The sequence below is a fragment of the Colletotrichum fructicola genome, assembly GCF_000319635.2.
Source record: "Colletotrichum fructicola Nara gc5 chromosome Unknown KSG_Nara_v1_contig06, whole genome shotgun sequence".
NCBI classification, from domain to species: Eukaryota; Fungi; Ascomycota; class Sordariomycetes; order Glomerellales; family Glomerellaceae; genus Colletotrichum; species Colletotrichum fructicola.
The window spans coordinates 676,423-704,349 of record NW_027094056.1 but is presented as its reverse complement, the minus strand read 5'-3'; the positions used below and the strand labels follow the sequence as shown (position 1 = coordinate 704,349).

Genomic DNA, 27,927 nt, shown 5'->3' with positions numbered 1-27,927 from the left:
TCCTGACTTGCAACACTCCACCATGATCGCCGCCGGACCGTGTCAAGTCCGGCAGAAGGTCATCTGCAGCCAGAGAAAATAGTGGGTCCACTATGTGTAATATGATGCTTAAGAGTTAAATCAATGTCAGCGATCGCAATGGATCGGTCTTATTTGATGATGGCCCAAGTCAAGCTTATCTATGTATTCACTCAGCCTGTCCGTGAAAATTCTGATACAAATAGACGTGTGGTATCAGAAGACACCTTGTCGAAAGTGGTGCGACCAGAATCTTCATTCTCGGCCAGCCGGAGCTGTCGATGATCTGCTTGTTCTTCACGGGCCGTGTCCACGCCGCTTCCCGTGGATTCATGCGGGGATGCGCAAATTCGCCCGATACCACCGCCAGTCGTACCCTGCAGTTTTCGCCGGACATTTCAAAGGTATTTGCTCTCAAGAGTTGTTCATGGCGGGGTATCTCAATTGGAAGTCCGCGATGCGTGGAGACGGCGACCAAAGGAGTCGCATAAATAATCCGGTCATACCACTCGGGTGGAAACAATCCAATCCGTTTTTTTCTTCATTTATTAAATAAACCTTCCCTCCAAACTGCTAAATGACCAAAAAGTATTCCACACTACGTCAACTTCGTCCCAGCACTTTGAAGCAACTCGGTGATCTCCAAGGTAGTATAGCGGAAGTCGTAGAACTCAACGGGCAAGACACACTCAGATATTGGGCTTCGATGTTCTGCTACAGCAGTTCTAATGATGGTTTCGTAAAGTTGTGCCAAAGGCCAGCGCTTGCCACACGCATGGAGGAAGAAGGCCAGGGTATGGAGGTTTGCGGGGACATCCGCATCAAGTGCCTTGGAATATACTTGATTCAATTACCGCCGAGTTAGTCTTGGGGAGCATAGGCGGTAGAAACTGCGAGAAGCTTACCTATATAGAAGCGTGCCGCTACAAACAGTGGTGATATCAGATAAGGCGATTCGCGTTCAAGCTGGTCTGCTCCTATGCGGCGCACCTTGGCCGTCAAATTTTCACAGGCGTAGGTGCATCTAGTTGTGGCGAATGCCCACTGTAAGAAATAATTGTCAGCTGTATGGAGCGAAAGAAAACGATGAGGTGTTCGTACATGTCCAAAGGTCGTCTCGATTCCTTTCGGCATGGGCGCCATCTGCTGAAGCAAAACGATGATTGCCCTGATGGCTTAGGTTAGGCACCTCATGGCAAGTTTTGGGATGGGGAATGATCAGCGTACTCATTGAGAATACAGTTGGTGAGAGTAAAGAAAGACTCCATTTCTCCTCGAGGCAAATGTCCTTTCTCGTAGTTGATGAGCTGAAATACTGCAGCAACAAATTCTTCGCGCCAGTTCGTGAGTCTTTCGTCTAACCTTTGTGCTTCGGACTGCCAGTCAAGTCTCTGATCCAGCTTGTCTAAATCATAAGATCTGCCCAGAAACTCGCGGACAACCTTGAGCTCCTCTACTGAAAGCATGATGCAAAGGGCAAACCCCGATGCATACCGCGGTTCTGAGTCGGAGCGTTCTATCACAGTTGGCGTAGACGACCATTGAGACTCAAGGCAGGGTAGACTAGCACCGAAGGGTGATGGCGAGTAAGGCATAGAATGAGGAAGTCCCAGGGTCGAAATGGCGTCCAACATCTCAACCATCCAGAAAGCTCGCCTCGCTTCCTCTTGCACTATACTACTGCTCATAACATGACGATGCGTCATTCGTGCCCTGGACGTATATGTACAAGGAGGGCTTACTCCATGCCTTTGGAGATTTGGATGAGCGAGTAATCTATCGTAAAATTAGTAAAGCCAGTAAGTTCTGCTTCGTTTTTCTGATGAACTGCTGTACCGCTTGCATATTGCCAGAACATTCCAGAACCCTGTCAGTTGGCCTCTGGCGTAAAAATGACTAGATAGAATCAGGAGAGCCTGCACAGACTGGAGCGACGAGGTGGCGAGACCCTGAAGTAAGACCTGATCGCGAAGATCTGCGGCTCTTGCCTGGTGCCATGGTAAACTATCCGCCTGGTCAAATATCACCACAGCCGTGACAGCTTTATAGACCAGTTCCTGGTCAGGGCTCTCAAAGGCGGGGAGTCCTTGGAAGGAACCTTGGTGTAAGATAGGAAACCAAGGGTGATAGCTTTGGAACCATTTTGTGCATACTTCATTTGCCGTAGGGAGCATTAGCGTAGCCGACTGCATCGGGGACTCAGTGTCGAGAGTATTAGTGTGAGATTGAGGAACAGCTTCTAGCACGTCCTGGGTGACATCACCACTAACTTCGGCCAGATCTGGATCAGATGGATCAGATGGATCAGATTCCAATTGGCCGTTGTCAGCTGACGGCAAGGAGACAGGTGTGCGTTCGATATTGAACGGCATGTTATGGCTACCCTGCATCAAATAATCCTCAATTCGTTCTAATCTCGCCTGCATGGCTTCTGCGGCGGAAATGATTACTATTCTGGCCAAAGGACCCAGTCATGCGAAAAGCGTTCAGACTCACCAAGCTGCTGCTCCAGTCGTGACACGTAGCCTGCTCGGAGCCCAGGCCGTTGCTGTCTCGACTTGTACACGCACTCAAAATCATACTTTGAGCAAAGTCCACATCGTGGGCGTTGTCGATCGCAGGCGACCTTACGTTGGCGGCATACCAGGCATCTACGAAAGGCCAAAATCAACGAGTCAGCAAGAGGCCCAATTCCGGATGTCAGAGTTTTAGCGTAGCATACGCAAGCCTAGGTTCTCTTTGTGACGCCGAAGACATTTCGTGATGGCGGAACCACGATGGCGGGAACTGTGAACTGCATGCAGTCCTGGGCCGTGTGCGGGCCGACGGAGGTTATATACCGAGGCCTCTACGACAAGATCGGCTGCTAAGTCATGTAATGACGCCCCAGTTAATTGTCAGTCACGCGACATAAATGGAGCATCGTAACATGGAACACTCCCGTCGGCCCCCGCCCCGGCTCCCGCCGCGCAAAGGGCCGTGTAACTCCGAGCCCAAGCTGACTTCCGGCCATGTTCCGGCAATAACCACAGGGCGTACCATACGCACACCGTAGAGGAGCCCGCATACTACGGGCCGTGTCAACACCGCTGAGTACCATGATCAACCAATCAAACCAGGAACTGCATCCCCACGTTCACCCCAGAATCGCGAGATCTGGGGTATTTCCCGATGCCGCATCTGTATATTTGTGTAAGTTTCTCCTCTCAACATGGAATCATTGAGACCGCAAATGTTTGCCATCCTCGAAAAACACGCAAAGACATTGTCTTGCCGCCAAAGAACCCAGCAACGACATCTTCTCAACCGTCACTGACAACATGGCGGCGAACCGATACTTCGGGTGCCGGGGGAGATCTCTCCTCATCTGGCTGACCGTCTGCTACGTACGTAAAATTCACTTCTTTTCTTGGTACACTTTGATAACACAAGCCCTAGGTTTCCTCTATGGCGTTGTTCGGCTACGATCAGGCAGTGTTCAGTAAGTCCAAGCCGCATTTCAACCCCCTCAGCGTCGTCCGCCAGGTAATCTTGACTACTAACGCGGAACCTTCCTTTTGTTTTTAGGTGGAATCATTGTGTCGAAAGACTTCCTGAAGACGATGAACAACCCCGATGCCAACCTGCAAGGAACAATCACATCCTTGTACAACGTCGGGTGTTTCTTTGGCGCTCTGTCAGGCTCGTGGATCGGCTCTTCCCTTGGACGTAAGCGATCAGTCATTCTGGGCACGACGGTCTTGGTCATCGGGGCCATCCTGCAAATGACAGCCTTCAGCGTACCCCACATGATCGTCGGCCGCCTCGTCGCCGGCCTCGGAAACGGTCTCAACACCGCAACAGCTCCCGTCTGGCAGAGCGAGACCACCCAGGCCAAATGGCGAGGGAAGCTTGTGGTGCTGGGTTTGGTGGTCAACGTTGCCGGCTTCTCCCTGGCTAATTGGGTCACCTTTGGCTTTTCCTACCTGGACGGCAGCATCTCTTGGCGCCTCCCTCTCGCCCTCAAGCTGATCTTCTGCCTCGTCATCCTCTGTACCGCGCCTTGGCTGCCCGAGTCTCCCCGGTGGCTCATCTCGAAGAATCGCGTCCAAGAAGCCGACGTCATCCTCGCCGATCTGAAGGGGGAAACCAACGTGTCGAATCCCGCTGTGCTGGCCGAGCGGAACGAGATCGTTCGCGCGTACAAGCAGGAAACCGAAAACGCCATGAGTTGGTCGCAGCTGTTCCGAGGCGCATCGGAGAAGGGTGGATCTGGAGCGTTGCGCCGGTTTCTGCTTGGGCTGGGCACCCAGCTCATCGTTCAATTGTCTGGTATCAACGCCACGTCCTACTATCTCCCGACGGTCTTAATAGAGTCAGTCGGACTCGAGGAGAAGCTTGCTCGTCTCCTGACCGCCGCCAACTCTGTCCACTACATATTCTTCTCATACTTGGGGATGATGCTGATTGACAAGTGGGGTCGTCGTGGAGCTATGATCTATGGTCAGTGGTGAATCAATAGTACATGCGATCAAGACAAATGGAATTGCTAATTTTGGGTGTAATATAGGAACTTCGGGCTGTTTGGTATGCTACATCATCCTTACAGTTCTCATCAGGACTGGCCAATACGCGACGGACGAAGGATTGAAGTACCGCGTCGGAGCCGCCTCGGTGTCAATGATCTTCCTCTTCTACGCCATTTTTGGTGCCGGGTGGCAAGGTACTGCATGGCTCTACAACACCGAAATCAACTCACTGGCCATGCGAATGAAGGGCGCCTCGGCCAGTGTAGCTGCGCAATGGGCGATCAACTACATGGTCGTTCAGATTACCCCCATTGGCATCCAAAATCTGGGCTGGAGATTCTATCTCATTTGGGTGTTCATGCAGTTCTTCTCTGTTCCCATTCTGTATGTTTTCTACCCGGAAACTGCGAACAGGAGGCTCGAAGATATCGACATCGTTTTTGAAGAGGGCCTGAGGACGTGGGTGTTTTTGGACAAAGAGGCGACGCAAGTTGCGCGACCACACCGCTTCGTCGTTATGGAGGAGGAGGAAGTTGCCGATGCTGCCAATGACATCAAGGCCAAAGTCAATAGCCCTGAGTTCGAGCAGGTTGATCACCCGATTCCATCCAAATAGGATGACAACTGTAGCAAACGCATTATTGACGTCCGCGTTTCTTTGGCAATGATTACGTCTGCCGGCGAAGATTTAGCTAGGAATTTATGTGTTTGAGAGTTTGCTGTAAGAGATTGTGGCTTCAAGAAACACTGTATCCTTCATCTCAGCGAGACTTCTCAATCATCAATGACAGCACACGACCATGCAGAGTACGACTGGTGAGAAGTTGATTGTCACTTTCTTGACAAATGAAACACTTGAACAAGCTGAATGTGAAGAAGTTCTGGGAAAGCTATGGGCCTCTACCTACTGGCGTCAGACAACCCGACAATTCGTGCGTTCGGCCCATGCGGGGCACTGCCGGCCCGGAGCCGAGCGACGACCGGCGTAACTCAGGCCAGCTACCGGCCCGCAGGACTAAGCCTCCCACGGCCTCCCTCGTACCCCTGCCCCCCAGACCCAAGCGTTGGACTAACCGGCGACTGGGTGGCATCACTTCCCATCTCAACAGACCCGCCGTACCTCGGACTACTAGGCATCTCGCTCACACTGTTTGGCACTTCAAGCTCCGCAGCTTGCACCCCCGGCGACGCGGTCGGCGACGCTGCGAACCCGGGCTTCGGCTCAGGGGAAGAGTATGGCGTGTACCCCGGCAGCTCCGAGAAAGCAGCGCTCTGCCTTGAGTTCTCGGCAGCTGCTAGCTCTGTTGCTGCCTTTCTCTTCTTCCTCCGCCGCAGGATGACGGCGAAGATCCCTGCGCCGACGAGGGCGATGGCTCCAAGGACACCACCGACTACCCCGCCGACGATAGCACCCTTCGAGGGTTCGCTCGGAGAAGAAGTTGGCTCCGGAGTAGTGCTGTTCATGGCAGCGGTGGGCTGCACGACGAGTGTGTACGTCGGTGTATATGCCGGTCTCTTGAGTGACGGGTCAAAGATATACTGCAGATAGACATCACTCCATGCACGAGGCTTCGTGACATATGCTCCCCCGGACGCCGTACCCCCAATGGCCTTGACAACCTGCTCGGGCACCGGTGCCAACCTCTTCGCGGCCTCGGTGTCGTAGCTCCCCGTGTAATTGAGCGACACCAGGGAGAAGATCTCAGCAGGCATGTGCTCCGAGCACGTCTGGACGTTCCCGCCGCTGCCGTCGCTCTTGGTTTGCATCCCGCCCACGAGCAAAAGGTTCTCGCCGACGATGTGGCACGTGTGGCCGTACATGCCGTCGGCACGGGTATGCACACGGATCCAATTGAAGGTCGGCAGGGTGAGGACCCAGATCTCCTCGGAGGTGATGTAGGTTGCGTAGTTCTCGACGCCGGCGATCATGTAGATGTTCCACGATGAGGAGTCCTTGGCGGGGACGAGGACGGCACAGATGTCGGAGCGACCGGTGGGCATGTCCGGGAGGCCGAACGTCTCTTGGCGGAACCAGAAGCCTGTTTCGATGTCGTAGATGTCGACGAAGGATTGGTTGATCTGGATTATGTCAGGAGGTGGATGGGGATGGTGCAGGAGGGGAGACTTACGTTGATGTTTCCTGATGCTGCATCATCTATGCGGACACCGAATGCCGTTTCGTCGCGGGTTGTTTGCCCACCAATGTTGACAATGATACCCTTCTCTCCAATTGGGACGTGGACCATCGCACCGTTCATGCGTGGTCCAACATACGTCGGAACGGAGATGTTGGTCAGCTTGGGCTGAGACTTGTCTGCGGTATCGAGCTCTAGCATTCCTTCGAGAACTATGATGATTAGCGACCATTTTATGCCGTCAAATGTATCGAACTTACAGCGAAAGTCCATGGAGGGTGTATACTGGCTGTTCGCAGGACTGCTCCTTCGCTGCGAGTACCCCTCAAAGATATAACTCCGATTCAACGTCGGCGCGTCGCAGAATGCCGCAGCACCTGGCCGGTCGACAATCTGGTCGTTGTTGGATACCTCAAAGTCCGTCGACTTGGCCCATCGCTCCGTATCGATGTCGAACTCCCAGATGGCCGGTTCAGGAAAGTCGTCGATGTATGCCGGGTTCTCATTGTTGTTGGACGACCACCAACCCCCTAGCTGGTACACCTTCCTAGTCGTCTGTGAGTACCACATCGCATGTTCGATGAGACCGTTCGGGACGTCCGGCGCTTTCCATATGGAGCTGTATGGCCCGGTTTCCTGGTTCGTGAAGTTCTTGGACAAGTCTAAGACGAGGAGCTGCGTGTCTGTGTTGTGTTAGTCATGTCACAGTGGGCTCATGGGAGACTTACGCATCCCAGACGTGAAGGCGCCAGCTTGAGTATTGTAGAAGGTGTTGTTGCCCTTGGGCACATACGTATTTCCTCCATCAATGTAAATCTTCCCATCGGCGTAAACACCTAGCGAGACTTAGACTCAGAGACATGAAGCGTCATCGAACCACTCACTAGCATGGCGAAATATCCTGCAAAAGTGCTGTGACAGATCATAGGCAGTGCTGTTGATGCTAGCCGCAGGAACGGCTGTAGGCGCAGCAAACACAGACGTGCTACTCGCACCACCAGAGATAACCGCAGAGCTCACAGCCTGCCTCGCATCCAGCGACGCAAAGACCGATCCAGAAATGACCGCAAGAAGCGTCCAAAGTGAGACAAATCTCATGACGGCGGTTCAATCAGATAAGAAAAGATGACGACTAGGTCAAGAAGACGGCCTGGAGGGGGCGGGCATTGACGGGTATTTGCAGGACTCAACCCCCAGGGAGGCGTCGCTGACAGCAAACATCCCCCCCGGTTACCCAGCAGGACGGTCGAGAAGGCTCTCATGCCCGCCAAGCATCATCAGCGGAAGTCTCACATGGGGGAACCAAATCGCGCAGGCAAGAAGCTGAAGACCGCAGCCTGGGGCTCGCACACGTCGCTGCAGTGGCGGGCGACGCAAAAGCCTCAACATGCCCGTTTCGGCCGGTCTGGCCGACGATCGAATCAGGACAACATGGGCGGGCGCGGGAGCTAGGGTGCTTCCATTGGACCTTGTCGATGAAGGAGGGTGAAGTGATCGTGATTTTTATTTGTCTGGGTGAGGATAAGCATCACCCCAACATGCAAGGGAGACTAGACGGAGCCTGCTTGGGGTAGTCGCACTGCTGACGGGCTTGCCGCCGTGGGAGATACACAGGTGAGGAGATGGGGGCCGGCGATTGCTGCTGTGTTTCTTGGTGAGAGGTGGAAACACATTGTTCGTGAGATGAATGGAAGGGTGTACGAGCCAGGCTCTGGACCTTGGCCTGGATGCTTGATCGTCAATGTTTGCTTGAGGACCGTCGGGTCTGCGGTCCTCATTTGGATCTTGGCGGGCTTATCTTCAGGCAGGGCGTCACGGTGGCTTGTCCACTTGGGGCAGAACATGATAAAGAGAAGCAGACACCCACTCCCATCATCGAGTCTCTAAACTACAAGGCTCTCATGACATCCCTCATTTGAGGCTCTTCACTCCTTCAAAGGAAGTTGAAGATGGCAGACTTGAAGAATCACGGGCCAGAGCCATCCCCTGCTCTGCACATGGCCCCCACTCCCGCTCCCCTCGTTTGCCATGCAACCGCAACTCCCACCTCCCGCTAAACAAGCGCTATCAAGGATCCCCCGCCTGCTCCTCCAACAGCCCTTCCCCGCAGCACTCAGCACTCATCAGCAATGAGCCTTCAGATAGAAGAAGCATTGTGTTGGCTGGTAGGAGCGGTATCAGCCAGGAGGTGGTGGGGGATTGGCTGGTCCAACCCCCGCGTGCACCGCCTGAGTCGGGCCCGTACAGCCGCGACGCGCCAATCAGCAGCGGCGTAGGATGATGCCACAGCAATCCGTCTTGCGCTGGCGTCCTGAAACTTGCTCACCTCCATGCCGTTTTGGGATTCGGAGGCTGGTCACAGGGCTGTTGCTTGTGTTCATGTGCTACGCGGCCCATCTTGATAAAGCTCTCTGTCCTTGTGAAGAAGATGAGGAGCGACTGATAAAGGAGCTGTCTGTTCCCTCTTAATTCTGAAAGATCTTGCATCTTTCATCTCATCGTGTCGTGTGCTGTTGAAACTCAATTCGAAGCTCCAACATCACCTCATAGACAATCATCGACAGGGCCGGTTCCCATAGTAATCACCGCCAAAATGCCGGCCATCTTTGCTGACCAGTTCGTCGCCCCTGTCTCATGCATGCTTTCCAAAGACGCCCATACTCACATTCTGATAACAGAGTTCTTCCCGTCGGGAACGAGCAGAAGATCAAGCTCGACGCTTCGATCAAGGACCAAGAAATCGCACAGCGCGAGGTCCCCAGCACCGCCGACTGCGCAACCCACCTCAGACTCCTCGACACATTCGTTGCGCTCCGCAGAAGCGTCGAGCTGCTCGCCGATGAAGCAGACCTCACCGCCGCGCAAGGCTGGGATTTGTACTGCAGACGCGCCGTCTCCCGCTTCGAGAAATGGTCCACCAGCACGCAGAGAGGGCAACCTCCCGTCGACGTCTTGATGGCGTGGCACGCTCTCATGCTGCACCCTAAGGCGTACGCCAGATTCATCGAACTTGGCGGCAGTCTCGGCCTGGATGGTTTGGACTGGACTGAAGTCGTAAGTTCACGCATTTGCACAATTCCTGACTCGAGGCCGCGAGTCGCTTCAAGCTTCATCTGTGCTGACAACTGACACAGTCGAATGCGGTCGACATCGACATCACCTTGTCGGGATTCCTCGATTTGATCGAGGCCGACGGCACCCTCGAGTCTCTCGTCGCCGAGGGCCGTCAATCCACCGGCATCTTCAACCTCAAGAACCCAGCCGGCACGGTCCTCTTCTCATACGACCTCGCCGCGGCGATCAACCGCCAATTCGACTTTTCCACAAAGATGTCCCGCTACGCCTGGCTGCGTTCGCCCACCGCAGAGTCCACCCTCGCACAGTCCGTCGAGCGTTACCGCAACTTCTTCCACCTCATCGGCGCCCACCCCGGCACGGTGATGGTCCCGACCCTGGACATCGACCTGGTCTGGCACACCCACCAGCTCGCGCCGCTGCGCTACCGCGCCTACTCCAAGAAGATGGCCGGCCGCCTCATCGACCACGACGACGAAATCAGCGCGGACAGGCTGCAGGAGCTCTCGACGGATATGCAGGGTCTGTGGCGCGAGGAGTTCGGCACTGAGTACCACGCCTGTCTCTGCTGGACTTGCGAAGCGGGCAGGGCTCACGTTAGTGTCGACGCCGTTGAGAGCAGGTTACGTGACGAGGAGAGGCAACGGGAGCTGCTTCCCCTGGCAGACCTTGCCTTCCCTCGCTGTGCGGACTGCGGCAACCATGCCACATCGTGCTGTCCCCCGAGTGATGGTGCTGAGTGCGGAAGCGGCTGCGGCGGAGGGTGCGGTGGTGGTTGTGGAGGCGGTTGTGGAAGCTGTGGTGCCATGAAATAAGTCGGAAGAGTCTTGAAGCATACAAGCAAGATATATCAAGGGGCAAGACAAGCAAAAAGATAGCGAATTGCCTCGTGCCTGAATCGAACAGGCGATCTCCTCATTACTAGTGAGGCGCTGTACCACTAAGCCAACGAGGCACTTGATAATTGTTAAAGCTGGCGGTGAAATCTGTCTACTTGAAGCGTCTCGAAGCGAGATTTTGTGGGTGAAGGGGTTGATGTTGACCCACATCATGTCTTTGCCTCCGTGCGTCTGCCGAACAACCCATGTTTAATCCACGTTTAATGTTCCTTTCTCTTTTCCCGCTGAAAATGGGCAGCCGCGGAAACACCTGACTCGTTTTCGCATTACGGGAACGCCAAATTGAAAACCCATGGGATGCCCTTGCCAGATGGCCAGCCTTCCAAGACTTTTCACTCTCTTTGAGTTTTTCTAGCGACATTCGATCTCCGTTTCATCAATACAGCAATGCCCACCGGCCAATAGGGGTGCCACGAATGGTCAGCCGACGGCGCGGCGAGTGCTGCAAAGCTCCGAGAAAAAGGGATGAACTCCGTGTTAGCATAAGTAATTATAGATGAGAGGTGGGATCGTGGGTGCCGCTAGGCGTGGTCTGCGCAGGACAACCCGGTTACCCGGCCTCCTCGGGGACCACGTAAGGCGCGGCAGCGGGGCCGGCCCTATCGGGCTCACCGTTTTCTCGGTCCCACCCGGTGGCCGATGCCTCGGATGTTCTTCTTCAGCCCCTTTGCCCCCCTTCCGCCAAGGACTGATATATCCTCTTTTGTTGTGGGCGGCCTTAGATCGTTCGATATGTTGATGAAGCAACAAGTCTTATAAAATCTTTATTGCGGCCTCGACCAACGACAGTCCCTCCTTTTCGGATTACCACTTACACCAAGTACATCACTTTCGTTCATCACCAGGCACAGTAAGCCACCACTCTCGTTGACGTGCTTTACACATCACACTCTTTTTTTTCCGACCCTCCCAAATCCCCAAACCGCTGAAAACATGCGTGCCTCAGTCATGGTCGCCGCCGCAGCCTGCGCCGCCTCAACCAGCGCCCTCGCGGTCCCCTCCGACGAGGACCCCAACTTCGCCTGGCAGGCCCCCGACGCGACGGCAAAGCGCTCGCCGTGCCCCATGCTCAACTCCCTCGCCAACCACGGCTACCTCCCGCGCGACGGCAACGCTATCAGCATGGACAACCTCATCTCCGGCCTCGGCAAGGCCCTCAACTTCAACGAGTCCCTCGTCCGCACCCTCGGCACGCCCGCCTTCGCCACCTCCACCACCGGCGACGCCAACACCTTCAACCTCGACGACATCGCCAAGCACAACGTCATCGAGCACGACGGCAGCCTGTCGCGCGCCGACTTCGCCGTCACGGGCGACGCAAAGACCTTCAACCAGTCCGTCTTTGACGAGACGTACGGATACCTGACTGAGGGCGCGGCCGCGACGGAGGAGAAGGTGAACGTGGCGACGATGGCGACGGCGCGCAGCAAGAGGATCGCGACGGCCCAGGCGACGAACCCGAGTTTCAACTTGACCAGCAGCCAGGTCACCGTCTCGCTGGGAGAGTCTGCGGTTATCCTTGGTACATTGGGTGGAAGCTTCTCCGAGCCTGCTGCGCCGTTGGAGTGGATGAAGATTGTCTTTGAAGAGGAGCGTCTGCCGTTCAAGGAGGGCTTCAACACCAGCACCGAGGTTATCACCACCGCTCAGGTCCTGGGGCTGTCGCAGCTCATTGCTACCAGCAGCACCTAAGTTGACGGAGGCTACGGGTTCTTTGATGTGTAGATGAATAAAGAAAAAAGAAATTTCACGGCGATTCCTCGCCATTCCAATTGACCTACAACGCATCTGATGATGATGCGAAATATGCAACACTTGATACAGGCTTTGGTTCCATATTATTAGGTTGCTCGACGGGATAGGGTAGTAGCCACGGGAAGCTTGGCCCTGCAACTCCAAAATAAGCATGCATTTGGAAAGAGGATACAGATGATTTGGGCCAATTACTTATTGCATCCCTGTCGCTGGAGATCAGCGAAGGGTCATATCCTGAGGTGTGTAAAGAATAGACTTTAATTCGAAATACAAGTCGTGCTTTGCCATGCCGACTCCGGAATAACGCCTCAACCTTGAGAGCAAGATCATCTCGTCATATGCTCAAATTTCAAATGACCATGAGTCCCTCCCTGCAATTCTGCTCTCATGATTCCGACTCGATGGTCCCAACGGCGTCAACGCCCAGCCATACTGGTCCCGCCCGTATGCAGCCACCACCGGCGTTGCTTTGCCATGAATTACCTTCCACCACCCTTTTACAGAAGTCGATCCATGGTGACCTCTACGGCATGAACCTAAACCATATCCCAAGCACCTTCCGATCCATAGCCCTCGAATCCGCTATCAGAAACATAGAGTTCGCCGCCCTTAGTCGGCTCATCAATGTCCATTGCGTCGAGGGCCTCATCGTATGTCTCGTTGACAAGCGTCTGAAGGTGACAAGGGTGTCATGGGAGCCGGGGCTTGTGCCGTGGTCGAATTGTGGGGGAAATTCGAGTTGTTGACGGCGTGTCTTTGATCCCCAAGGTAACGCTCAGACCGAAGCTGGGCGTTCTGCTCTTCCAGGTCCTGTTTCTCTTGTATTAGGGCGACGATGAAGGCATCCTTGGTGGCGTTGCTGCGCTTGAGCTTGTCGTTCTCGTTCTGAAGCTTGATGATTTGCTCCTGGTCGACCTCTTTAAGCTGCGCCAAGTCGTGGTTCTCGGTAGACAGATGACAGACCTCAGCCTGGAGCTGACATATCTCGATTTGGTCGATCTCGTTCATTTCGGCGGGAAAGGAAGGTCGATCGAGGGTGCTCATGATGGAGGATGGGCTAGAAGGAAGCGAAGAGAATGTATTTTGAAGAATAAAGGAGGACCAGCCGCCTTGATTGTTGACAAAAGTTGAGGGAAGGCTTTGAAGCCCGAGAATGGGTTGTGGATGTGATGCTTTGGTACTGTTCTTTTCGTGAGAAGATGGAAGAGAGGTTTCTTTTATAGTAGAAAAGGGGGTGGTGATGGAGCACTGATTTCACACGACAGACTAGAAGCAGGAACGTGGTACGTCTTCCCCGTTCAAGAAGCTCCAACTGGTCGCGATGACTCTTCGGAGAAGAAGGTGGAAAGATAAAGAGCACTCACTGTTTGTAGTCTTCAAGCGGCGGGCATGACTTCATGAGGTGATTTCCCTCAGTTGTATGAAGCTGGGAGTTCTGATGAATCTCAAAATTAGCGAAACATATTTCGAACTAAGATCGTCTTAGCGGTAGGTGTCGTTAGGTTAAAGACTCTTGTTGAGTTTGCTCCGCAGGCTCTCAGCTGTGAGTGGTCGTGAGGGGGAGGGACAGAGTAGCAGAGGTAGACGACTTCGACAACCTTAAGTACACTCCAGGACTTGGTAAGAGCGGCGACTTTGCGCTCATCCCCTCCTATCCACGTTCAGATGACAAGATGGGCGGTGAGGTATCGGGAGTCATGTGAAGCAAGTGGTAACCAGATTGACATGGGATGAGAAATTAGAGGGTAGGAGGTAGTCAGGAGACCTCGTTCTCCCCTACCCGGATAGGTTAGAAAAAGGAAGGTGGAAGAACTCGGGCCTACCTGGAGTTTAGTCATTGTTAGAAACGTGGAATGATGAATGAAAATACTCTTCAAGAATGAGATGGAAACCTCATTAGTAGGGCAGCCTATACTTATACCCAGACGAGAACACTTGTTCTTCATCGAAAACCATTTGAATACGGCAATCAGGAATCAGTTCCTAGTAACAGGAATAAGATATTTGAAAACTAGAATTGAATACTAGATGTGCATGCAGCTTGGCGCTGCACCAACTGCGCCTCTGAGCTTGGCATGATCCATGAGGGGCGTGTAGAGTAGCAATGGAATGTGATCCGGGTTGCGTCTGGCCTCAGCAAAGGATCAACAGAACTTTGATCAAGAATCAATCAGAAACCAATGACTTAACTTCATTGTAATGTGTGTTCCGGCATGGAGAACTATGACGATGTACAAGTATCTGACGACATTTGGCGTAGGGAAAACTTGGTTTCCTTCTCGTCAACATGGCGTGCGAAAAAGACGGGGAAGGAATTGAGCGGCGCGGTTTGTGAGTGACAAAGGGGGAGACTAAGACGGCAGGAGGAGCTGAAAGGGCAGAGAAGGAGGAAGAGGGGAGGGAAAGGAAGGGAAGGGGGAGACGAAGGGCAGAGGAGAAGGAAGACAGCGAAAGAAGCACAGAGAACTGGAATCGGATTCCAGATAGCTTTTCATAAGTCTGAAATTGAGAATTTGCCAGCGGCGGCTAATGCTTGTTGGTGACTCGCTCTGTGTTCATGGCCTGTTGGAGCCTGACAGGGGTCGGACCAACATCCAATGGCTAAAGACATTATATGGCTGTGGTCGTGGCCGATTTTTGAGAAAAGCCGTAGGTCCTCCGTCGGTTTCACCCAGATTATGACGCGCGGCGTGACTTCGTTCGAAGAGTCTTAATGGAAACTCTCGCCGACTCAATGATCACCACTTCCTCCCCTAATTTTGCAAAGGTTGAAACGCAACCAACGTCAATGTTTCTGGCCCATCTTATGTGCCCAGAAGCATTGTGGAATTTTCCTCTAGCTTTTCTCTTTGTAGAGAACCGCTGGATGGGGTTTGCAGTTAGGCATTTTCAGGCGGAAGACTCTACAGCCCATTATCAAATGATGCATTTCTTCATCTTTAAGCCGAACCTTCCAGCTCGTTGCCTCCATGACTCAATCTTGCCATGTAGGGTGAGCAATTCGGAATATGTATCGTAATTGAGAAGTCCGAATATTTAAGGGACGAGGTGGTGTGACGAGTGAGGGAGGGCGAAGGATCATATGATACCCAACAGCATATTGATATAACGTAGAGTTTTGAACCCACCAAAGTTAAGCTGTCTAACAATGAGAAGAATACACTAATGACAAGCGGCCGGCGCATCCAATAACACTATAGTCGATAGGGTCCAAAATCCTGATATCCAATGCCCTTAACAAAGGTCTGCAACCATGGGCCCTGCGTCTTCGCCTCCACCAGCTCCAAAAAGAGTTTAGAGTGCGCCTCTCCATCAATCTTAAAGGCCGCAGAGCCGTCCGCCCTCCGTTCATCAACATAATAAAATCTGCAAACTCTTAGTCACGTCCACACAGACAGTAAAGCAGGGTGGTAAGGGCATACTTAAATCCCTTCTCTTTATATTCAGCGGCAGCAGCCATCATCATGTGAGCAGATGCCGACTTGCCAGCGCCCGACTCCAGGAACTGCGGGAGGGCTGTAACGTTAAGGATATTCCCCGTAAAGAAGAATGTTCTTGGAGCATCGACAGGCAGATCCCCGAAGCCGAGAACGGCCTGTTGGGCTGCGACAAAGACACTGGTGTTGTTGACGGTCATGTCTCGCTGGAAAGAATCTAACGATATAGCAAAGGGATCGCCTGGGGGAGAGAACGTAGCGGCGCCGGCTGTGAAACCTTAGCAGGGCATTCAACTAGAGTCCTTTGGTGCTAAGACATACCGTTGTAGATGACTACGCTTGGGATCCCCAGCTCTTTTTTGACCTTTTCAAAGGCTCTGACAACATCCTCGGGGTTGGCGAAGTCGCTTTTGATGTTGAGTTGCTCGTCTGTGCTGTCTGCCTCGTCTAGCGACCGGGCTGCGATGGCAACCTTGTAGCCTTTTGAGGCAAAGGCCTTGGCAGCTGGTATGCCTACCTTGGGCCCGGCGCCGAGGATAAGAACGACAGGAGACTTTTTGGGCATGATTGGAGATTTGAGAGAGAAGTCTGACGGTATGCAGTAGAACAAGAAAGCAAGAAAGCAAGACGCCTGTGTCTATTATATATACGTTCATCTTCTGATTGAGACAAAGATCGGGACTGGGGGTTGAAATGCGCAATTGGTAATCGTTCAAGTGATTCAAGGCGGCGCTGCTTGTGCTAGTAGCGTTTGTAAGCATGCAGCATTCGCTGCTTTGGATTTGTGCTGCTTACAGCGGTTCAACTCCTAGGCCTATTAGGGATGCAAGCCAATCGCGGATCGACCAGTCAGATTCGGGGATTCATTGAATAATCACGGACCCGGACCCTTCGGAGGATCCGAACTTGCATGCCTGATGTCCAATCCCGTTCATCACCAATGGTAGTCTTGTCTTCGAGTCCTCCGCTCCGGCTGACTTTCTTGACTTGTGGTTGTGTAAGCTTGGACATTTGCTATGCATTGGCTCCTTGAGTGCATTCGGTCGAGATAGACCTCCTGCGTAGCATTGTCAACACTTGCCACCTTGCAAGCCCGCACATGATGTGTATTATATACTTTCAAAAGAAATAGCAGTCGAGTTCATCGATATACTTTGGACTGCCGGATAGGAGGCGGTGATGCATATAAAACGAGATCAGAAGCCCGCCCCGTCTCGTGCTTTGTTTTCTATCAACCACTACATGAAGGAATTCGCAAGCTTTCACCCTACATACCACTCTAGAACAACCCGATACACCTCAATCAAAATGGCGGACATGAAGAAGATCAAAGTCTTGGGAGTCCATGGCCCAAACGCTGGCAAGGTCATTGTCCTTTGCGAGGAGCTCGGAATCCCATATGAGACGGAAATCATCCCCCTCAACGACGTCAAGAACCCCAAGTACGTTGCCATCAACCCGAACGGCCGTCTGCCGTCCATCCAGGATCCCAACACAGACCTAACGCTGTGGGAGTCGGGCGCAATCATCGAGTACTTAACCGACACATACGACAAGGCTCACAAGCTCAGCTTCGAGCCGGGCACAGCTGCGTCTTACCACGCTCGTCAGTGGCTCTTTTACCAGACCACCGGCCAGGGACCATACTACGGGCAGGCGATGTGGTTTATTATTTATCAACCACTTCCCGAGGCGCGCGAGCGCTATGTCAAGGAGGTTAACCGCGTGACCGGTGTTCTGGAGGGGCACCTGGAAAAGCAGACCCCTGACGCGGACGGCAACTCTTGGTTCTTGGGCGGGCGGATCTCGTACGTGGATATCGCCTTCTTTACGTGGCAGCACACGGCCTCGCCGCGGATCCCGGACGTCGAGTTCAATCAGGATGAATTCCCGCACGTCAAGAAGTGGCACGACAACATGCTTGCGCGCCCGAGTGTGCAAAAGGTCCTGAAGCTGCAAGAGACAAAATAGGTCTCGGTGAGTCATTGTTGGAGGGGTCATTCCACCTTGCACGGGCGAGTCGCTGCTGCGAGGGTGGGTAGAGCTGAAGGGGGGCTGTTGTTCGTAAGGTATCGAAAATAGAATCAGATCATCTGTGGAAACTTCGTTTGCCGTCCGTGTCGTGTTGTGCATGGGTGTATTTTGGGGTTTAATGGTGTGAAGTCGGCCACTTCTATACCCACCGAGTTGTAAACTAGCACCGTGGATAAGTGACTCCTGTATTGAATGCCCCCTTGCCCAATGTTTCACGTTACTATGTTCCTCTGCGGACACAGACTGAACCTCAATATTGTTTCCCGGTTCGTAATAATCGGTTCGGTCGCGAGAAGCCAGTCCAGCCATCCCGAACATCCTGTAGGACCGGCACTGGGCTTACAGCATCCATCCTGCTGCTATGGGCGAGCTAGATCTCCAATATAGTCTTATTTGTAAACAATCGCGCTGGAATAGTTACGCAAATACCGCTGTATACTCTAGAAAAGATGAACAGCCTTGTTTGCCTCGTTGTGTAAGTTGGTGCAAGTATTGTGCATACGCCTGAGTTCCTCGGATCGTGAGTATGTTCTTGGATCCTTGGCAAGCGTATCTAGCAGATGTAGAAATGGTTTGAGGAGATGGAGGTCTGAAAATGCGCTCGGCGATGTCGGGTTTTGTGTTAGATTGTAGAGCATGCTGCTGGCTGCAGCAAAGAAGGAGTGAAGAAGCATCCTATAATGAGTCAGAGAAAGGACACAGAACGGTTCTGGATTCTAAGAGATTACTTACCAGATGCAGGAGCAGTCTTCGTGAGGGATGGCTTCAATGAGACGGATCGCTTTGCGTGACTCGGCGAGGCAAAGACTGCCAGGGTGTAACGATATTGCAGACCGGCCGAGTTCTTGGTCCAAGGGAGATCGCGCTGTCGGCGATAAGTGGCGATCAATCATTGTTAGACAATGGATATATGTGAGTCGTAGAACCACCTTGTGGATCATCTCCCCTGCGACTTGGGATCCTGACAAGATCAGAAAGTCCTCGGGGGGTTCTAGCTGCGCACTGGACTTCCAATAGGACAACACAGAACTCAACTCTTGTGCCGCAATTGCCCTTTGTGCCTCCGTTTGTCGTCCAGCCCGGATCGAGTACAATTGCTTGTACACCTGACCCTGGATAACCGCAAGTCCTACGCGATGGTTGAAGATTTCCACGTTACATGAGTCGAGGTTTGTATTTGATGGCAGTCGGACATCCATGTCATCATCATCTTGGCCGAAGGGTCGACAGGTCCGTAGACTGATATCCTTGTCTAGAACGTATACCTTCCAAAACACCCGTCTCCGTATCTCCGCTTGTTTCTCAGTGAGACTTGGGTCGGAAGCCTCTCTGTGTAGATTCAGAGCCTGTGCCAGGCGTAGGGCGGCGGCGACTAGCATCGAGGCCGGCTCCGGATTCGGGGTCCCCTGAAGAATGCAAGCCATACCCACCAGAGCTTGGACGGCAGAGATGCTAGCGACGTTCAACTCAGAGACGACGCTGAGGGCGTTTTTTATGTAAACACCAGCTAGATTGTTCTCATGCGCTGGGTTCGATGTGCGCAGGCCGCTGAGACGATGAGCTATCGACAGCACGACATTGAGACACGCCCACCAACTGGCATCTTCGGGGTTGGAAGTCGAGTATTTGAGGTGGAACTCTCTCAAGAAGTCCTCTTCGTCAAAAAGCGGAAGGAACCTATTGTAGTTGTTGAAAGTTTCCTGGACCAGCTCCAGAGCGACTGCCTTTGAGGGAAGCTGCCCGCGCGCTGGTAATGATACTGATCGTGACTCTGGAGCAAGATGAGGCCATGGGCTGCCAGCTACAGGGTCAATTACAAAACCACGAACGGTGGAAAGCTCGGGGTGGCCGTGGTTTTGTGCGCGCAATGCAACGTCAAGATCAAACCCTGAACTACTGGTGTGTTTTGGTGACGGAATATGTGACTCGTTCATCGAAACCCATGAATTACTTTCCCTCGGGAGGGTGATCAGTGCCGCTACGTTGGTTGATACTGCGGAAGTCGTTTGCTCTTCGCGCGGATTGTTGCCAGGCATAGTGGACTTGTCTCCGCGAGACTTCACGTTCTCTAGTGCTGAGAGCCTTTCTTCGAGCTGTGCGATGTATTTGAAGCTGCGGAATGTTTAACAGGCGCAAGCTATATGGGCTAGAGTAGCAGACTAACCCAGCTGGTCTGCGAGGCTTCCTCTTCATTGCAATTGGCGTAAAATGGCACCTTGTGCGATATTTAGTGCATTGAGCGCATCCTTGCGTAGTAAGTTCACAGCGGATCTTTTTCTTGCGGCACATGTCACAAGCCTTATTTTGTAGTGTCAAGAGAGACGACTTGATCTTAAGTCTTCGGGTCAACTCACCCGAACAATGGCTTGCTGGCCCCATCCCCCAAAACTTGGCTGGACCCTGGAACCCGTTTGTGACTCCATGATCTGCTGTGCAATAGTCGTATCTAATCGAGAGGCTGCAAGAAGAAACCTCAAAAGGCTTGGGCGTGATTGCTTAACTACTCAAAAGCAACTTCGAGGAACCTGGTGGAGCAAAATGTTCTTAGACGACACTCGATCAGCTGCCAAATCTCATCCCGTTTGACGTCATGACCAGACAGCAGCAGATTGATTATAAATCAATTTCTTTGCCAATCATCAGCCTTGGGTAGAGTAAGGGGGCTCCCAATAGGCTCACAAGTACCCGTGGAAATGATTTTGTAAGCAGATTTGGCACGCATATCTTTAGCCAATCGGAGGCTTGAATTGGATTTAAGCTGTCCTTGATTTCACAATTCAACCACGATGCAACCTCCAGGCCGACCCGCAGCATACAACGCCTCTTGTTTGGCGTTATCTCTCTCGACTTGTTTCCAGATGTCTCCCGTACCTCTTCCGCTACTCAGAAAAGTGTCTTCTCCTTCTTCTGCGACGACAAGCTTATCAACCCGTTGCTGTTCAGCTCTGTCCCAGAGCGACTCGCCTGTTGGAACCAGGCAGGGGTCTGACAAACATGGCTAGAGACATTGAATTGCTGTTTCGAAAAATACTAACTGAATACCAACCCAGCAACTCAGAACCCAGGTGAATACAAACATCTCCTGCTAAAGTGCGGTTCAGCGTATCCGGTTTTCTTGTCACCAGCTTTCCAGGGTACGCCAGGGCTAGGTGCCGAGAAAACTGGACCAGTCCGGGGTGCGAGGCCCGGAGCTTGGGATCGGAATTTGAGGGGCTCCGGAAAAGATTCGGGCGACATTGAGGACTCAGCTCACACGTCGTGGCACGGGAATAACGGGGCTGAGCGTCTTGTTCAAAGGGTGTGCTGGCTCGCATGCGTCCAGAACCTTCCATCATGGGTGGCTTCAAGGCAGCCAACCGCCAACAAGCGCCAAGTCCACATGTTGCCCGGGTTGTTAGCCCATGCAGCACCTATTTCAGTTAGGCGGCAACATCAGGCTCAGCTGAGAGACGTTGAATCGTGGCCGCCATTTCTGGCGAATTATTTGGAGAAAGATAGGCAACAGCACTAGATCTCATACACGTGCTCCCAGGTCTGTCACCGACCCGCGTGCGAAGCTCAAAATCCCGACCTTTGCGTCGCCTCAAACTCTGGCGATCAGCTTCTACATTACTAGTCATCATGTCTAAAAGCCGTCAACCTTTCAACCGTGACCGTGATAGTAGCTCAGAGGGCGAGCCTGTGAGGTCGACGTCACCGGCCATAACCTCAACCGATGGCTTGAACCTTGGGCTGGAAGCCAAGGTCAGACCCGTAACCCCCTTACAAAATTGCGAGAACTCCGCAAGTATCTGACACACCGAATAGCAAGGGAACGGCTGGCTCCGTAACAAAGTCGCTCCGGCGATGTGTTATGGTATCGCTACCGTGGGTCTCATTGCTGTTGGTCTTCCGGTGCTGATTTCGACGCCGGCTATTGGTGTGGCAGGAATCGCGGCACACTCTGTAACTGCAGGTCAGCTTCAACCGCTCCACAAGCCACTGCTCTCGCAACACTTACCTTCACAATTCCACGAAAGAATGGGCTTGAAGAGTACTGGCTTAAATATAATATTAGGCACTGTGGGAGACTACGCGTTCATCTTGTTTTGCAGCGGTGCGGGCGCCGCGTTCAACATGGCCATTTATCCTTGGATGAGGACCAAAATGGGAGTTCCAGACGAGGGACTCTGATACAGATTCTTTGGGAAGAAATCCAGCTGCAAGACAGGGCGAAGCGGCCGCAGTGAGGAGTAGTACGCCACAGATGATATTGAGGCGACGAGCACCTTGACGGATGTTGCGGACACTCATAACACCCGAAAGGGCGGGTCTCACAATTCATGAAGATGGTGCTATATTGCGGACCATGACTATGCGAAATTATATGCTCTAGTAAGGTTTCTCCTAGCCAGTTTGGGCGCACTCGACGGGAGACTTAGGTGGCAGTCCCGTGTTGTCAACTTGGTTATTAGGCCGTTGCACGCCTCTCCGTCCTTGTTGGAGTTCACACCAGTGGCGCCACCGGCACCGTTGCAGATTGGTGCCTTCATCTGCCGTTTGTTTCCGTTGACGCAGCTGCACGACAACCGCGATGGGCCCTTTTGAGGCTCTCGTTCAACGAGAGCACCGGTACTGCGATCGTGGTCAGTCAAAATCTCACGTACTCGGAAAGGGAGGCTTATTCTTGAATGGGGCTTGCTGTAATTGGCGTGGCGATCGACAACCTCCTTGAACCTTAATTGGGTGATGAGGCGATAGCGAGTCACTTACGGCTGGAGACCGGCTGCCACCCTTGGCAATCTGAGACGCATCAGACGAACTTGAGAAGCCGAGACGTCTAGTAGTAGTGAGGCCTAGGGTTGGTGCAGCCACAGGCCTCCTTACATAGCTGCCGCATAGAGGTGCGAAAGCCCGGGTCGATTGGTGGCCTTCGAGTGTCTAGGCTCAAGCTTAAGTCTCTAGTTATGTCATTGCTGCGACTCAACAACGCCCGTCAACGCTATTTCGATGACTAGTTGTATCATATTTTCCGAGAACGGTGCGTTTCAACAGTTGGCAACGATGAACTAGATCGCCGTCTTACAAGTTTGAATAGCTAAGCTGTTACCGCCTTTCAAGCGAATTGATCTTGGCTTTATGATTCATCTCAATCTTCGGCGTTTCTCCCTGCATCATCTCTGAGAGATCAAAATGTTTTCAAAATCTGGAATCATCACCTTGGCGCTCTTGGCCTTAATGTCAGTAGAGTTTGCTGTCGGCGTTGGGATAGAGGGAAAATGTGGACAGATTCAGCCTTGAGGTTCTCTTCGCTGTGGAAATGTCCTCGTCGCAACCAACCTACAACGGTATATTATCCAAGTAGGTTTACCTTGAGGTTCTTGATACGAGAACTTACGAGTTATGGAACTTACGATTAATAGGCAGCCGAGCCTTCTTAAAGCCTTGTCTCAAAAGAACCACCAATGGTAGACAGAGTTGATTAGGCGTTGCCTTGTGTGTGGTGAACAGACAATGTTGCTTGTCAGCTAGGGCTGGTTAGATACGAGTTTCGGTTACCGGAAAGACATACATACCCATAGAGTGGCACACCTTTAGAAGTGGTCACGCAGATCAAAAGATACGGCTCAATTGCGAAAAGGTCATGCACCTTGACGGCTGTTTTGACTATAAGTAGTGGCGATGATCACAGCTTGCCTGCCAGAAATCTTGGACCTCACAACAATCTCACAACTTCAGCCGTTCAGTCTAATACGCCAACAAAATTCACTACCATCTACCATGCGTCCCACTACCACTCTCGTCGGATTGTTGTCCGTGGCTTCGGCCGCCATGGCAATGCCTACCCTTCCCAAGGAGCCTGTCGCCGCGCTTGTCGCCGAGTCTGACACCAATGAGCTTGCAACGTTGGGCTTTGGTGAAATCACTGATATGTTTGACCTTCCTTTCAAGATAGGTCGAACTCTCTTCAAGCCTTTCACAGAAAAGAAGTTTGCCAACCCCTGATGGGCGGCGCATGAACTTGGTGGAGTTACTCATTGAGAGGATGAAACGTGAAATCGCGGAACAGGAGAGACTTGAGGCCGAGGGCGCTGATGGAAACAATCCCACTGAGCCTGGCACCGAGGACGCGCCTGCCACCGAGGACGCGCCTGCCACCGAGGGCGAGCCTGCCACCGAGGATGGTGCTAAGGATGACGCCGATCTCGACGCCTTCTTGTCCATATTCAAGGGGCTTTCAGAGCAGGCTCCGAGGAACGACTAAACTTAGTCTGACACCAAGAACGATGCTGAAAATGACGGCGAGTGAATTTATTGTCTTGGAAGGTAAATGCCAGCCAGTTCTCTAGAAGCTGAGACAAGATACTGACTATAAACTTAAGGCTTAGAACCAGCTCTCAAAGATCCAGAGATGTATGGTTGGATGATAATTATCTCAGGCTTTGAACAATCGATAGTAAGTCTGTTTCTCCAATCTCGCTCAAGGTCTCGCTGACTCGATAAAGAACTTTCGCTCTTCTTCAGTGCCGTCAGGTCTTCTTCGTCTTTCAATCATCATCACATCGAAGCCTAGGTTCACTATTTAGAGGCATTGGTTGAAATGATATTAGCTTCGACGGCATCAGTTGTAGTGAAGTAATAGTGATAGTAATTAAATTTACTATGCAGTTTAAAAATCTTTCTGACCCATGGATTTCGAATGTGTCCGCCACATGTCGGCCTATCATAGACGGCGGTTCTTTCGAGGCCCTGCCTGGTCGTGTTTGTAACCGAATTAGCTCCCTGTGTTCAGGGACGCGTGACGAGCATCTTCATTGACACTTAAAGTAGACCAAATAACAAGGGCAGGTAGCCGGTGAAAAGAGATGTAATCAGCTTGGTTGCCGTTCCGCCGCACTCAATCTTCTTCACTGCGTCGCAGAGCCAAGATACTCCAGGCGTGCTACACGTGGCTTGTGTGAAGTTGACCGACAGACATGTGATGGGCAAGGAGAAGAAGACGTACACCAACAGCCAGATGGTGAAGTAGAAGGGTACGGCCGAAACAGTGAAGAGAGCCCTTGAGCGAGACTGCTTGGGCAGACGCAGGTTGAGCATCTGTGCTTCCGGAGGTAAGGTGAATGTCAATGGATCTTGATCCCAATCGGCGGTGATCATCTTGTTATCGGAGTCCATTTTGGATTTTGCATCGATGTTTTCATTTTATAACTCGAAATTTGGTGTAGCTAGGCTTGAAAAGTTTGATGCGGGAAACCGTGACGTTTTCAGGCTGTGGGGAGCGACATATTTATATTAGTCAGGGACGCATGTGCGATCGGCTGTGATTCACTGCTTTCTACATTTCCCGCTCCATTTTGAATGGCTAGAGTGGTCAGGGGAGCGTGAGTCACTCCTCGGATGCTTGAATGAATCACTGGTTAAGGTATGTTTGACCGGTGGCATCAGCTTTCGAAAAGGCAGACAACGTGAACCTATACCCGTGATGTTGCATACATTCGAATACTTACGCATATATTTAGATATGATGGAGAATTCAGAGCTTAATTTGTTATGAATTTGAGGCAAGTGCTTCTATCAAAGTCAACCTACCCAGCCGTGATACTTGTAACGACTGGTTGCTTATGGCAACAATTTCCAACATCATGACGGGAGTCTCCCTCTGATACTTACCTATTTGCTCGCCGCTGAAACCTACATGAGGCTACCATAAGATATAACCCGACTAGTTTATTAGAAGTTAGCTTTGTGATTTTCTGATGTTTGTTAAACTCTGTTTTGAAGAAGAGGCGCATGTCGGACTTCACAATGCCGTTTGTGTCCGTAAGTGGGGACTCTCACCGGGTGTCCCGAGACTGCCGTGGACTGCGGACTCTGGATATCTTCGACCGTTGCCGAACATGCAGAGAACAAGGGCAAGTTGCAAAAAGGCGGAGTAAAGATCGATGCGCTGTTTGCGTAAATGTTGCGCGCGGGCTTCTTACACGTCGGCATTATACACTTTGTAGCTTCGTTTACAATATCATTGAGATGCTTGCGTGAACACCGGCAAAGACATCTCCCGGGCCTTGAGTACCTTAATGTTACTCAAGTGCGGGCTTTGAAAGCACGGACTGCTCCGGAGCCGTAGACTTTGCGACTCATTATGAATCATCATGGCCTGTGGAGACATGGCGCGTGGTACAGCACTCACGACTTCATCGACAGAAACGAGATCCGCCTTTAAATGCATTCAAAATGACTGTGGAGGGCCTGTTCCTCAACATTGTAGCAAGCAAGAAGCTTCTCGATTCACCCTGACGTCTTGATATAACGCACATTTTTAGCACCCTCCCCGAAGACTCCTATCCAAGTTTCCACGGTCCCGAACCACCAAACATGAAAGCATTCCGATTCCACGGAGCCGACGCGGGTCTCCGTCTCGAGACTGTCCCGGTCCCCACTCCCGGCCCCGGCCACGCTCTCATCCAAGTCAAAGCGGCCGGTCTCTGCCACTCAGACACACACGTCCTCCACGGCGGCGGTGCAGCCTGGATGTGCGCACTTCTAGTCACTCTAGGTCACGAAGTCGCTGGTGTGATCACCTCTTTTGGTGACGACACCCCGCCGTCTTCACACTTCAAGGTTGGCGACCGCGTCGCCGTCGCCTGCGTCGGTCACCCCATCGAAGAGCGCAACTTCCAAGAAGCTCTCGGCGTCGGTTGTGATGGCGGCTACGCCGAGTACGCTGTTGCACCGCTCAAGAATCTTGTCAAGATCCCCGATACTGTCGACTTCGCTTCAGCCGCGGTCGCCACGGACTCTATTGCAACAGCCTACCACGCTGTCGTCACAGAAGGCGCCGTGAATGACCGTTCAACGGTCGCTGTCATCGGTCTAGGAGGCCTGGGGCTGAACGGAGTTGCCATAGCTGCTTTAAGAGGTGCCAGGGTCTTTGGTGTTGACATCAACACGTCGAAATTCGATCAAGCTCGGTCGCTCGGCGCGGTTGATTGCTCCACCAGTCTTGCGCAGTTCTCTAAAGAGAAGTTTGACGTCATCTTGGATTTTGTCAGCGCTCAAGCAACTATTGAGGCGGCTGTATCTACAGTGAGACCTGGTGGATGCGTTGTGCTGGTGGGTCTGGCGTCCGAGAAGATTCAAATCACAACAACGGCGATTGTAACGCAGAACATTTCGCTCAAGGGGTCTACAAGCGCAAGCATACCAGAGTTCCGGGAGGTGCTTGATTTGCTGGCTTCTGGAAGATTGAAACCTCATGTGGAGGAGCTCCCATTTGAGGATGTTCCTAAGGGATTGGAAATGCTGGGCAATGGTCAAGTTAGTGGTCGGCTGTACACCGTACCGAAGCCCGCTGGCGACGATCTTGATAGTTAATTGTACGCTAGAGGCCGGTGATGGTATCAAAACCAAGCTGAATTCTGTTAACTTATCACACAGACTTTGTATGGGCTGCGCATCTAATTTTAACTTACTGCGAACTCGTGTCAGTAGTACGGCGGATGTATTATCAACCGGGATCACTGGGCACTTTTCTGCAGGGACCGAGGAGACTGCATGGAACCTCATTCAGGTACGTGCATGCCCGAAAACTCGGCCGAGTGGGCTCGTTTAGTGTTATCAAACTTTGGCTATGATGACTGCCAAGTTTTGTAAGAGCCATCATCGTCCGAGCCGCTCGCTGTTGCAAAGGGAGCATATCATATGTACGGATAAAGGAGAGACGAACATCCACCCCGGGGTCGGTCCGCGGATCGCGGCCTGACAACGCACCACCAGCGAGCCTGGCAGCGCCAGGGTCCAGCTGTTCGTGGTTAGATTACGCTTAACCAAGAATGCAATGCAAGATGTGGTCCCGCGCCCCCGCTGCGGCAAAAACAACCTCTGAAAGGCTGGGAGCAATACGAGATGATCGTCGTTGTTCAATCCACGTTTCTGGTCGCCCAATGCAACGACCATTACTGCGGGAAACAACGTTGCTCTCAAGGGACCTATCGCAGTGACTTGCAGTCGTTCGGTTTCTTTCGCTTTCCCATTTTGCCTCCCCAGCATCGTCATTAGCTCTCCGGGTGCCTGTCAAACTTCGCTT

At 52.4% G+C, this 27,927-nt stretch overlaps 12 protein-coding genes across 12 annotated transcripts; 6 read left to right on the top strand and 6 right to left on the bottom strand.

The window, feature by feature from the left end:
- Nucleotides 1-616: 616 nt before the first annotated feature.
- On the bottom strand, nucleotides 617-2,775 carry CGGC5_v010472 (uncharacterized protein; the record flags this gene model as incomplete). Its single annotated transcript, XM_032021350.2, has 10 exons — nucleotides 617-858; nucleotides 924-1,062; nucleotides 1,120-1,186; nucleotides 1,246-1,698; nucleotides 1,761-1,794; nucleotides 1,855-1,885; nucleotides 2,172-2,449; nucleotides 2,515-2,599; nucleotides 2,663-2,669; nucleotides 2,741-2,775. 10 exons carry the CDS (start codon nucleotides 2,773-2,775, stop codon nucleotides 617-619), a joined length of 1,371 nt encoding a protein of 456 aa, XP_031881621.2.
- A 563-nt stretch (nucleotides 2,776-3,338) lies between these two features.
- Nucleotides 3,339-5,142, top strand: STL1-1 (Sugar transporter STL1; the record flags this gene model as incomplete). The annotated part of the gene is made up of 4 exons (XM_032021351.1): nucleotides 3,339-3,404; nucleotides 3,457-3,499; nucleotides 3,586-4,500; nucleotides 4,568-5,142. The coding sequence occupies 4 exons, from the start codon at nucleotides 3,339-3,341 to the stop codon at nucleotides 5,140-5,142; spliced, it is 1,599 nt and encodes a 532-aa protein (XP_031881624.1).
- A 383-nt stretch (nucleotides 5,143-5,525) lies between these two features.
- On the bottom strand, nucleotides 5,526-7,759 carry CGGC5_v010470 (Kelch repeat-containing protein; the record flags this gene model as incomplete). Its single annotated transcript, XM_032021352.1, has 5 exons — nucleotides 5,526-6,605; nucleotides 6,656-6,873; nucleotides 6,922-7,344; nucleotides 7,390-7,497; nucleotides 7,546-7,759. 5 exons carry the CDS (start codon nucleotides 7,757-7,759, stop codon nucleotides 5,526-5,528), a joined length of 2,043 nt encoding a protein of 680 aa, XP_031881623.1.
- Nucleotides 7,760-9,254: 1,495 nt separating this feature from the next.
- On the top strand, nucleotides 9,255-12,327 carry CGGC5_v010469 (putative sterigmatocystin biosynthesis peroxidase stcC; the record flags this gene model as incomplete). The annotated part of the gene is made up of 5 exons (XM_066152361.1): nucleotides 9,255-9,277; nucleotides 9,340-9,715; nucleotides 9,796-10,499; nucleotides 11,481-11,485; nucleotides 11,582-12,327. 5 exons carry the CDS (start codon nucleotides 9,255-9,257, stop codon nucleotides 12,325-12,327), a joined length of 1,854 nt encoding a protein of 617 aa, XP_066008295.1.
- A 708-nt stretch (nucleotides 12,328-13,035) lies between these two features.
- CGGC5_v010468 (uncharacterized protein) lies at nucleotides 13,036-13,434 on the bottom strand (the record flags this gene model as incomplete). The annotated part of the gene is made up of 1 exon (XM_032021358.1): nucleotides 13,036-13,434. One exon carries the CDS (start codon nucleotides 13,432-13,434, stop codon nucleotides 13,036-13,038), a length of 399 nt encoding a protein of 132 aa, XP_031881547.1.
- Nucleotides 13,435-15,584: 2,150 nt separating this feature from the next.
- On the bottom strand, nucleotides 15,585-16,392 carry CGGC5_v010467 (Glucose 1-dehydrogenase; the record flags this gene model as incomplete). Its single annotated transcript, XM_032021359.1, has 3 exons — nucleotides 15,585-15,756; nucleotides 15,813-16,095; nucleotides 16,149-16,392. The coding sequence occupies 3 exons, from the start codon at nucleotides 16,390-16,392 to the stop codon at nucleotides 15,585-15,587; spliced, it is 699 nt and encodes a 232-aa protein (XP_031881549.1).
- Nucleotides 16,393-17,135: 743 nt separating this feature from the next.
- gedE-0 (Glutathione S-transferase-like protein gedE) lies at nucleotides 17,136-17,798 on the top strand (the record flags this gene model as incomplete). The annotated part of the gene is made up of 1 exon (XM_032021360.1): nucleotides 17,136-17,798. The coding sequence occupies one exon, from the start codon at nucleotides 17,136-17,138 to the stop codon at nucleotides 17,796-17,798; it is 663 nt and encodes a 220-aa protein (XP_031881678.1).
- A 685-nt stretch (nucleotides 17,799-18,483) lies between these two features.
- fsdR-1 (Fusaridione A cluster transcription factor fsdR) lies at nucleotides 18,484-20,284 on the bottom strand (the record flags this gene model as incomplete). The annotated part of the gene is made up of 5 exons (XM_032021361.1): nucleotides 18,484-18,536; nucleotides 18,594-18,726; nucleotides 18,791-19,973; nucleotides 20,026-20,159; nucleotides 20,216-20,284. 5 exons carry the CDS (start codon nucleotides 20,282-20,284, stop codon nucleotides 18,484-18,486), a joined length of 1,572 nt encoding a protein of 523 aa, XP_031881551.1.
- Nucleotides 20,285-21,482: 1,198 nt separating this feature from the next.
- CGGC5_v010464 (uncharacterized protein) lies at nucleotides 21,483-23,024 on the top strand (the record flags this gene model as incomplete). Its single annotated transcript, XM_066152360.1, has 6 exons — nucleotides 21,483-21,605; nucleotides 21,669-21,806; nucleotides 22,316-22,486; nucleotides 22,718-22,744; nucleotides 22,806-22,881; nucleotides 22,939-23,024. The coding sequence occupies 6 exons, from the start codon at nucleotides 21,483-21,485 to the stop codon at nucleotides 23,022-23,024; spliced, it is 621 nt and encodes a 206-aa protein (XP_066008294.1).
- Nucleotides 23,025-23,621: 597 nt separating this feature from the next.
- Nucleotides 23,622-24,105, top strand: CGGC5_v010463 (uncharacterized protein; the record flags this gene model as incomplete). The annotated part of the gene is made up of 2 exons (XM_032021363.1): nucleotides 23,622-23,773; nucleotides 23,832-24,105. The coding sequence occupies 2 exons, from the start codon at nucleotides 23,622-23,624 to the stop codon at nucleotides 24,103-24,105; spliced, it is 426 nt and encodes a 141-aa protein (XP_031881553.1).
- A 557-nt stretch (nucleotides 24,106-24,662) lies between these two features.
- Nucleotides 24,663-25,016, bottom strand: CGGC5_v010462 (uncharacterized protein; the record flags this gene model as incomplete). The annotated part of the gene is made up of 1 exon (XM_032021364.1): nucleotides 24,663-25,016. One exon carries the CDS (start codon nucleotides 25,014-25,016, stop codon nucleotides 24,663-24,665), a length of 354 nt encoding a protein of 117 aa, XP_031881552.1.
- A 1,200-nt stretch (nucleotides 25,017-26,216) lies between these two features.
- On the top strand, nucleotides 26,217-27,215 carry ADH3-0 (alcohol dehydrogenase; the record flags this gene model as incomplete). Its single annotated transcript, XM_032021365.1, has 1 exon — nucleotides 26,217-27,215. The coding sequence occupies one exon, from the start codon at nucleotides 26,217-26,219 to the stop codon at nucleotides 27,213-27,215; it is 999 nt and encodes a 332-aa protein (XP_031881555.1).
- Between the last annotated feature and the right edge of the window lie 712 nt (nucleotides 27,216-27,927).